The sequence below is a fragment of the Limtongia smithiae genome (genome assembly GCF_038497785.1).
Source record: "Limtongia smithiae strain NRRL Y-17922 unplaced genomic scaffold V1518scaffold_10, whole genome shotgun sequence".
Classification (NCBI taxonomy): Eukaryota; Fungi; Ascomycota; class Lipomycetes; order Lipomycetales; family Lipomycetaceae; genus Limtongia; species Limtongia smithiae.
The window spans coordinates 490,362-500,448 of record NW_027117631.1 but is presented as its reverse complement, the minus strand read 5'-3'; the positions used below and the strand labels follow the sequence as shown (position 1 = coordinate 500,448).

The 10,087-nt window shown below is 56.2% G+C and overlaps 3 protein-coding genes across 3 annotated transcripts; all 3 read left to right on the top strand.

Moving 5' to 3' along the window:
* Positions 1-2,303: 2,303 nt before the first annotated feature.
* Positions 2,304-3,922, top strand: V1518DRAFT_420590 (uncharacterized protein). Its single transcript, XM_066905024.1, has 2 exons — positions 2,304-2,488; positions 2,536-3,922. The coding sequence occupies exons 1-2, from the start codon at positions 2,471-2,473 to the stop codon at positions 3,580-3,582; spliced, it is 1,065 nt and encodes a 354-aa protein (XP_066758240.1). The 5' UTR covers positions 2,304-2,470; the 3' UTR covers positions 3,583-3,922.
* Positions 3,923-6,765: 2,843 nt separating this feature from the next.
* On the top strand, positions 6,766-7,319 carry V1518DRAFT_77613 (uncharacterized protein). The gene has a single exon (XM_066906673.1). The coding sequence runs from the start codon at positions 6,864-6,866 to the stop codon at positions 7,182-7,184; it is 321 nt and encodes a 106-aa protein (XP_066758239.1). The 5' UTR covers positions 6,766-6,863; the 3' UTR covers positions 7,185-7,319.
* V1518DRAFT_77614 (uncharacterized protein) lies at positions 7,320-7,850 on the top strand. Its single transcript, XM_066906674.1, has one exon. The coding sequence runs from the start codon at positions 7,455-7,457 to the stop codon at positions 7,755-7,757; it is 303 nt and encodes a 100-aa protein (XP_066758238.1). The 5' UTR covers positions 7,320-7,454; the 3' UTR covers positions 7,758-7,850.
* The last annotated feature ends 2,237 nt before the right edge of the window (positions 7,851-10,087 follow it).

Genomic DNA, 10,087 nt, shown 5'->3' with positions numbered 1-10,087 from the left:
ACCTATGACGCACCCCCCGGGAAAGTCTCGGACGGATCAGTCTGCGACTCCGCGTCTATGATTAAAGTTTAGCGGGCGACCGAGAAACCTTAATAAGTTGGATAAGACAGGGTTCACGATGACCCTTATCGATAAGCCCCTCAGTCAGGAACACGAGCGGAGACGAGGCAAATTGTGACGTGCATTGAACAACGCACGCCGCATCACTCAGGCATGACAATCGGGGAGGGGGCAAGCGTCAAGGAGGCAAATTGCAGGTTAGCCGAGGACTGTGATGCTTGCTGGAAAGCCGATCTGTCAGAGACGAGACGTTTAAGGGCTCTGTTGACAGGATGCGAGAGCGACCGCAACTCGCGATAGCGTTTGTGAGAAGCGCGCGCAAGGCGAAAGGGCGTGCGCTGCTCGCGCTGCCACGCCCCAATCGTCGCGCTGCCGCTTGTTGCCCAAGTCCAACAAGAGAGGTCGCAGAGTTAGCGATGCGGCCCCTGGGAAGTTCCATCCAAAATTCCGGTAATATTGACTCTGCTTGTCCGCACTCGGCCTGCCGACTTGCACTGTAGGCGCAGCAACTGCCAGCGACAGACAGACAGTACGGAGATGCGTTGTCTGGTGCCGTGCCAGCTTGCATGATTTTTGCGTACATGCTCCGGCATAGTGAGGGGCCAGCCAGCAGCAGATCGGGCGGACCAAGGCGAGGACAGTGGCAGCATGACTCACGGCCCAGGGGTGTGCTTAGAGGAGACTCCCGGTCATCCCATACGGGGAATTATCACGCGTTCGATGCCGTGGTGTCAGGCGGCGCTGGGATTTGCATGATCAATGAGGAGAAGGAGCGAGAAGGAGAGACGGGGCTGAGAGGGGTCGTCAAACGGGAAGAATGTGAGCTGGTCGGCTCGGTTAGAGGAGGGGCAGGGACAGGGATGAAGGCGGGATGTCGGATGCAATCTGCGGACGGGGAGGGGTGGAGGGGCCGTAAGGGGTGAGGCGGGCGAGGTGGGAAGACCGAAAGGCTACTGCGCAAGGGAACCGTGCAATGACGGAATTTGTGAACCCTGGATAGTGAGTTGGCCCTAGTTCGGCGCAGATACACGGCATTACCGACCAACAACAGAACAGCAGAACAGCAGAGGGCTCTCGCAGACCAAACCGCAGTGCTGCTGTAGTTAGATGTCGCTGCCGGCGGCGGAGAAGAGGACTGGTCTGGCGCGGACGCGACGGCGATGGGGATATCGCTGGCGCTGAGGATATAAAATACTGTTTTAGGAAGGACGAAGAGGCGCGGCGCAAGGGCGGTGGCGGTCAGACGCGGCATGTGGCCGCCGTACGCGCTGCTGGGAGCACCAGAGCGGGCGCTGCGACCGTCGAGTTGAGTACATGCGCGACTGCTGCGTTTCCGTTGCCCTGAGGGGAGAATGAGACGGTCATATTTCGCGCAGCAGGGCAGGCATGCGGGGGGAAAGGGTGGAGCGGGGTGCAGGGACAGGGGCGGGCCCGGCCCGCAGGATGCGTCGTCGCGTGTGCCAAGGAGCGCAGCACGAAGGGGCGGCGCCGGCGCGGCTCCGAGCTTGCGCTTCAACGGCAGCTGCAGCGCCCGGGCGGTGTGGGATATCTCGCGAGCGGAGCGGCGGCGTGTGCGCTGCGGGCCGGTCAGTGCGGCGGGGCACGGACGGCAGACGGCAGCACCAGGAACTTCGCGATAACGCAGGACGCATGAGGATGGGGTTAGGCCCGGGGCAACGCGAGGCGACGGTCCCACTGCGCGCGGAGCTCATGAGTCTATATAATAAACCGCGACGGCCGTCGCGCGCGCGCGTGTGGTCGCAGTCTTTGGGAAAGAGACCGCGGTCTCTCGTCTCTCCGATCTCACCACCCACATCGCCGTCCCTGTTGCCGCTGAACCGGGCCGTTCTGCAGGTGCTCCGCGTGCTGGCACCACCTTGATCTGAGCACAGTGTACGCTCGACATCAGCACGCATCCAGCGCAGCGTTCCTGATAGAGACTCTCGCTGTCGCGGCCTACGAATCGGCGCGCCGACCCGACCAGCGCAGCACCGCACTCACGCGCTCGCATCTCTCAGATCTACGTACCGCCCTCGGGGAGCATGCTTGCGTGAACTCCAGCGCGAAGGGCACCGCAAGTGCAAGCCGCCGGGCAGGAACAAGTAAGGTAAGCAGCGTGGGTGTTGTACGCGCGGAAGACCGGGGGCGAAGGGCCGACGGTGGTGCCTGAGGCGGTGCGTGCGCGCGCGCGGCGCCCTGTGACGTCGTTGTTCCGCTGCGCGCGTCGGCAGCGCCCCGCGTCCACCATCGTCCCCAGTGAAAAGAATTTTCCTGCACCTCGCGAAATATATAGTCCGCGTCTGTGCTCTGGCCTGTTCTTTCGTTATCGCGTCTTCTTTGCTGTGCCCCGCTGACCGCCGCCAGATCGTGTACGCTCGACTCCTCGCCTCCACAGCCCGCCGTGTTATGCATGTTGCTCAACACTAGAGTATGTCGTCCTGGCTCTCCTGCCACTGTCTGGCTAACCCCCCGCAGTACAGCCCCTACCTTCTCACAGAGTCTTGGACGCCTCCCCGGAAGCAGCGTCCAATGGCCTCCTCAGCTCCGCACCACTCCGGCACCCGCCAGCGCAGCGCCATCGCCTGTCGCTACTGCCGCCGCAGAAAGATTCGCTGCCACGGCTACGACGCCGACCCCAACGACTCGCGCTGCTCGAACTGCATCCGCTTCAATCAGACCTGCGTCTTCACGCCCGTGTCTGCCGCCGCGCCAGAGGAGTTTGCCCCCGCCTCGCGCAGCTCCGTGCCGTCGTCGCAGCTGCGCCCGCAGCAGCAACAACCACAGCAGACTATGTACAACACCTCCATGCTGCAGCACCAATCCATTCCTGGCACGTCATCGACACTCTTACCCGCATCGCTCTACACTCAGCCCGCCGCACCGCATGCGCGCTCTCCCGCCGTCGAGCGCGCCGCAGTCTCGCCCTCGTCGGCGTACTCCGGCGCGCCGCTTCCCGCCGTGCAGCCACCGGTGCATCCCTCCGTCGACATGCCATATCACCCGTCGTCCTCCGACCCGGTAAACTTCCGCCACCACTCTGCGCCCACCAATGCGCGACACATGTCGTCTCCTGAGCTGCTGCAGTCGTCGTACTACGGCGCGTCCCGCTACGCAGCGCCGAGTCAACGCCAGTACGATGGCCGCCTCTCGGTCTCCTCGCACTCGTCTGAGCAGGTGTCGCCGCAGTACAGCATTTACGGCGCTCAAGCTGCATCACAGTCGTACTTCTCCCCGCATCCCTCAACCCCGGCATACTCGCAATACTACTACATGCAGTCGCCGGAGATGCAGCAGCAGCAGCAGCAGCACTCCGTCCAGCCTGTGCAGTTCTCCTCCGTGCTGCAGCATCAACCCCAGCAGTCCCAGCAGAGACCCGCAGTCCTTCCCGTCGCGGCATCCCAGGCACAGCAACTCTCTGCCTCCTCAACCTCCTCGCCCCACAGAATCACAATCTCCAACCTCCTCGATCCCTCCGGCGACACTCCGGCGCCGCCCTCAAACTATCCTCACCAGCGCCGCTAACTACGCCGTCGTTGTGTTGTATTTGAGCAGTCTGTCGTCACGATTGGAGTTCTCTTTTTACGATTTGTTTGCATGTGGATCGGAGTCTCACGGTTACTATTTTGTTAGTTTTGTGTTTTTGGCCGTTCTATACACATGGGCCTTTATCGAGCGTGCTTCTTCTCTTTCCCGCAATGCATTTTATTTGATTGCTCTATATAGAAGATTTGTCGTTGGTTGTGTGGTTTGCGAGGCATCATACATGGTTGCTCTGTTCTGTAGTTTGTAGTTTTGACCGGAATAATAGACGGCATATTTTTCACGGCGCCGGCGGCGGTTTTTGCCAAGCGGCGGAACAAAATGTGGATCATGTCGTGCCCACACTGCGCGGATATGCATGCCAACAACGGCCGACGCGCTCAAGTCTCAGCAGCACGAGAATTTTTTCGCTCCCTTCAGGCGGCGTGGCGCAGGACACGCGCTCTGCCAAACAGGCCCACGAACACAGGCGCGCGTGTTTACGGGATAGCCGAAACGGACTAGTCCGGCAGATGCAGCAGAATTTTTCCAGGGGCCGGTCGCGGCGCGCCGATGAGGTCACCGGCCGCACACGGGGCAGCCCACGCGGCAACCGCACGCGCCGCCGCCGCCGGCGCGTGCGCCACAGGCACGCGCCGCGGCTACGTCCCGCGGCCCGCTCTTCCCGGCGCCACCTGTCGGCGGCGCAGCTATTAGTGGAGAATCAGTGCGCCAAGCCGAGATCATCTGGCGCGATTTCCAAGCGCTGTAGCAACGAGACTTGTTGCCGCGTGGAGCGGCTTGAGGTGGCTTGAACCGCGGCTTCAGCGAGGTGCGTACGTCCGTGCCATGCCGTTTTAAACCTAAACTCCGAGTTCTAGCGCGAAAACTCTTTCCCATGTTCTGTCGGTCCGAGCCGCGCGCGTGGCTGGCAATCATCGGTCTTCTCCATCCGCGCGCAGCTGCCGAGTTTGGGCTCCACAACACGCCGCCCGGCGGCGCAGAAGGGATCCGAATGTCCGAACGGGCTGTGACGGCGCGGCACGCCGTGGAACTGATGTACGATCTGGGCAGTGCTAGACGTCGCTTGCGTGCACTCAGATTGGGGCGCGCGCGGGGTCCGCACCGCGGTTTGCACCGCGGTGCGCAGTGGTCCGCCGAGCAGGCGCTTAACACCGGCTGCGGATTCTCGGTCTTGTACGCAAGCGTGTAAGCCGTGGATATATGTGCGGAGGAGCGTCACACAGTTCATTTTAATGGACACCGCGCGCGTGCGTAGAGAGAATGAGACCCACCACTCACACTTCGTAACGTCGCCTGCAGCAGCCACGACATGCTTTCATAGCACGGCCGACCGATAGTATATCCGCCCGCGCTTTGCGATCGTCCGCTTTGTGAACAAAAGCGGCAGCGCCTCGCACGCTGCATCTTGTGTGTGTTCTGGAGCGACGTTGAGTCATCACACGCTATGCACGAGGGGCTAATACAACGGCGCAGCGGCGATTCCGACGCGCGGGCTATACGCGGGCCACGTACCTCGAGCGTTCTGGGACGGTCGACACAAAACAATGGGGCCCCGTCGCGTGCATGTGCATCGGTCTGTAGGTTTTCATTGTACGATTACTGCTCGTGTGCGCGTGAGACCGGGAAGAGCAGGGCTGACGTTCCGAGAAGGAAATGTCGGCGTGATGGGGACAGCGACGAAGGACAGGGTTTCGTGCCGTGCCGTCTGACTCAGTCATATTGAGGTCACGGATGGGGCGTGTGCGCGATCGGTGGGCAAGTCGTGTGTATGATCGCGGACATCACGGTGGGCTGCGTTGAGGAAGAGCTGACCACGCGCGCGAGCAGGCAGCACCGGTCTGTTAGGCTGCGTTGCTTCCTGGGGCTTGAGACGCGCATTGCCCGCGTCTGCATAACAGATCACGGTCTCGGCGGAACCTGTTCTGTTAAACAGGCTGAAAGTCGTGACCATGTGATCGTTTTATTGCGCATGTGTCAACGAGTGTCCTCTGCTGACACGTGTTCAATCGACGGGGCGCTTTGATGTTGGGATCGCGCGAGTCGCGTTCTGTTGACAGTGCCATGGGTGGGGCTTTGGGTTTTGACTTCGAAGGAGGGGAGTTCATGTTCATGCTTGGTCATCTAGCGAACCGTCGATACGGCGTCTCGGGAATCTAAGCTGACGAGGCCCCACGAAGACAACAGCTACGCGTCTTGGCGCGCTGCTGTTCGATCGCGTGCAGACACTAGTCGGCGGCTGATATCGAGGCTTGCCTGTAGGTTTGCCTCGTGAGTCGTGTGTGCCGCCCGTCGTGACACGTCTACGTCCGTTGTCGTGCAGTACGCAACTTGTGCGGCGGTCCTTCGCGTCAGCTGTGGTGCGCTCGTCGACGAGGCGACTCGTGCTGATCCCCAGCCCGTCTGACAGACAGCGCACGATCGTTCCAGATAGCGTAATCGCAGCAGGTTTATCAGTTGGCCAAGTTGTTGCGACTAGCGAATGCCAGAACACTGGCGGCTGACGGCAGCAGCGCAGAGTCGTCGTCTGACGCGCCGCTGCAAGGTCGACCGGGGGGTCCTACGCGGAACACTTGACTTGTGGTGTTCGTCCGCCGCTCCGCCGCTCCGCTCTGCACCTCATCGTTTCCTGAACCACCACTCCCATTTTCATTCACTTCACCCACCGTAGAGATCAGCACATCGCGGGGAGAACCACCTGAAGTAGTAGAAGCAGCGGAGCAGCCCGATTCGCTCTCAACCTCATTGCTAACGCAGCTCTACGTGTTTGATAGCTTGCAACTGACCACGAAGGCGCACTTGCTGTGATGTACCAGAGTGCACGATATGCAGCGAGCTCATGTGCGAGTCGTAGGTGCCAAGTTGCGGACATCTGCTTTGCTGAGGAGTATGAAAACGTCGATCGCTATAGATCGGTTGGGAGCATCGGCATTGCACTACTGACGCAGATAGTGCGCGTCTAGTGGTTTAAGGAACACAGGTCGTCGTCATCGTGCGGCCGGTGCTGTTTCTCCAAAAACGTCTCTGCAATGTTGATGTGTTTTTGTTACCTGCTAGTGCGATACTGCAGATAGAGGAATCTATCGAAGTGTTGATCGGAAGCTTGGAGTGTCTTGATCGTACCATGAAATTGAATGCTCTCTCGAGTCTAGAACGAAGGCAAAGCATACTTGTTGCGGTCCATCTGTGTATATCTAGAATGCTGCTCCCCTGCACATTCGAGAGCTCGACGTAGTTCCGAGGCAATCTCTCTGTAGACGGCAATGGCGATTGTAATCCTGCTCATACTTGCTGGTGTGGCTCACGCATTCTTCATGTACGCACACTACGCCACTTTGATTATACGACTACATACCAGCTTACCATGTTGCTTCAGTATGACACCGATCGGAGTATACAATCTTTCTCTGGCGCTATTGATCAGAAGGTGGACGGCGTTGACAGCGAGTAGAGCGCAGACACATGTGGGCTTGACCACTTACAAAGCTTGCGCGAGCCACCAGAATCGGATGATTTGTACGAACGTGCCTATGATAGCAATTATGATGAGGCCAGTCATACGAGGTTTGTGGAGCGGTATTTGAAGCTTACTTGGTCGACCTAGCTAGCTGTGATCGGCTAGGTCTCATGGGCGATTCTTCAGAACTGATTCATAATTTGGAGCTTTAAACGAATCTTGACGCTTGCGCCAGACTATGACAATTAGACGATATATATGAATGATAGCCTGGGCGAACTCACGGCTCACAGCTGCACATACGCAAGGTGGCGACGTCTACTTCAGTGCAGTAGTGTAAGGACTTGCGAGAGCGCTTGTATCTGCAGGTGCGATAGTCGTAATTACGCGCGACTCTATGATTAGTTGTTGCCTTCTTCCTACCAGCTTTTCAGAATACATGAATATTCTCAAGTGCAGGAGTTGTAACAGCAGTCCTAAGACACTTGTGTTTGTTCGCCAGTTCCTGTCGGTACGCAAACTTATCCCAAATCGCGTCGCTACTTTGATCAGCCACCCAGTCTGTGTCGCAATGGCAATTGTATTTTGGCCGATCGCCGAGGCAGAGCGTATCTTCCGTCATTCCCCGCCGTCATTCTTCGTCTCTTTGTGTTTAGTCCTGTACATCCCAAGTCTCCTCCACGTGTATCGACGTCGCTAGCGGCGCGCTTGTTCGCCACCATAGTTATAGGCCGTTGCCTATATGTGGGAAGTCAGAAATGACTCGCTTAACTTCGAGCGGCTCGGGAATCGGGAAGACGCATGACTAACTGTTGCGCATTGTGGTGGAGCACACGCGTCAATCAGACCACACACATATGGCCGTGATACTCCTCGCAAGTCGCGTCAGGGTACATAACAAGAAGCTTGAACATGAGATATCAATAGGCGGATAGTAATATTTATGCGGGATATCCAGCTGCACGTTGCAATCAGCTGATTAATTGGCATTGTGTGATGTGCAGATTCAACAATCTCAGGTGAGGCATCGCGAGTCTCGCACACGACTTGCATCTACCTGCGAGTCACTATGTCGACTTGCCCTTCATCGTTTCCAGCGACCTTGTTCATCGACATGTTCACTTGCTCTATCTTGGTACACGTTATTTGACCAGGTGTTGCCGCGTTATCAGCGAAAATATCGACGATTGACGACACGCTCGAGGAGCCGCCGCAAAATTGGAATGTAGAGGAGCAGAATCATGCAAGCGTCCCAACAAACTCTCAATGCTCTTTGCTAACTGGGCGTGCTCTTGACACATTCAGGACGCCGAAGATATAGTTGCGTTCAGAGCAGGCTTCTCGGCGATGCTTCAGAATCGCTTGTGCCCAGCATGCCACGAGCTTATGTTTGAGTCGTGTCTGATGCATTCGGGCCATTCGTTTTGATACGAAGTAATATTGCGTTCGATCGGATAATATGCTCCCGATGGCTTGAAGTAGACTGCTCACCATGTGACTTCTAGTGCTCATATAATTGGTTAGAGAAGCAAAACACGGTCCAACTTGACACACCATTCAGGAACGTCTTGTATCGTCTCTTCAGGTGTAAAACTAAACATAGCATTGAGCTTACAGACTAATATTCCAGATGAAGGAAGCCTGTGAGGCCGTGTTTGAGACGCTAGATCGGACTGATGTTGCTGCGGATTTGAAAGCTATTAAGGTGCGGGAACTGAAACAGCACAACCTGGCCACGCTTCATCGCCACACATTTGGAATCCTATTTCCGCACATCTTCCAGATCCAGAACATTGTAAGGATACTGGACGTCGCCGATCTACTCCGTGCAAGTGCGAGGTAGATTGGACGTGGATATCTGAGTTCATACCTACGTGCTGATACACACTCTCTAGTTCGAAGGGAATCAGTGCTCGCGGCGTTTTCAAAAGGCTCTTGATGATTTAGATAATTTGGATGATTTAGAAAGATGCACTGTTCGTGGGAATGAAATTCCTGTTGGCGCATTTCGTACCTTCGATGGCCACTCCATTGCTATTGCGAAGATGATTCTGAGTAAGAGGATGAATTGAGTGATCTTCGACCTTTGGCAATCCCTCTTGCCGTAGAAGCAGCGCTCAATTGTCCGTACTTCGGAGATATAGATTGCTCTTTTATCAGGCGATCAAGCACGAGAGAATATTGATGTCTGATAGGCTGCTGTTAGTTCTTGTAGTATTTCATCCTGATTTCGTACAGGATTCGTAGGAATCGACGACCAAATATATCTGATTCTAAATTCGAGAGCTATAGTAATTGAACAGTCTAACAAGCGGCGGGTACTATGTCAGTTAGTGAGTGCACATTATTTTAGTAGTTTTGACCGTTGTAAAGGTTGCACCGTGTAGTGTAGTGCTTCGCCGTTGCGATGTTGTACGCAACTATCGTAATCGATGAGTATTGCTCGCATGAGTTGATTGTCCGACTGTCTCGCGCGGTACTTTCGGGTTTGATTGCACACCGACCGAACGATTTGCATCAAAATTAAAGAAAGTTGTTTGAAACAAAACACTGGTTATCATTTCAATTACTTCAACTCGTTATACTCTCCCTGCGCGTAGCGCAACATGGCGGAAGCAACAGGCAAGTGAATCGCCATGTCGACCGTTGACGAGAAAGTCCTTGAGCAGCCAAAGCAGGACATGTTGCAGAAGAACACGGCAAGCATCCGAATAGTCTCGATTACAGTGCTCTGTTTGCTGATCTCTCGTACGCTTCACAGTCCCTGATTCTGTTCCGAGGCGCATTCTCTGCCTTATGTCGAAACATTACATGCATGATCTGCGACGATTTCATGTTTGAGCCATGCTTTATCAATTGCGGTCACTCGTTTTGCTACTCGGTAAGAATGCTTACCTTGATGATGATGATATGGAGGGTAGCAGAAGTAGATCCCTGACCGGAGTATAGCGCGCGTTTAAGTGGCTCAAGCAGCAAAAGTCGTGTCCAACTTGTTGGCGAGGTGTCAGGGAGCAACCAGCCATGTCGATT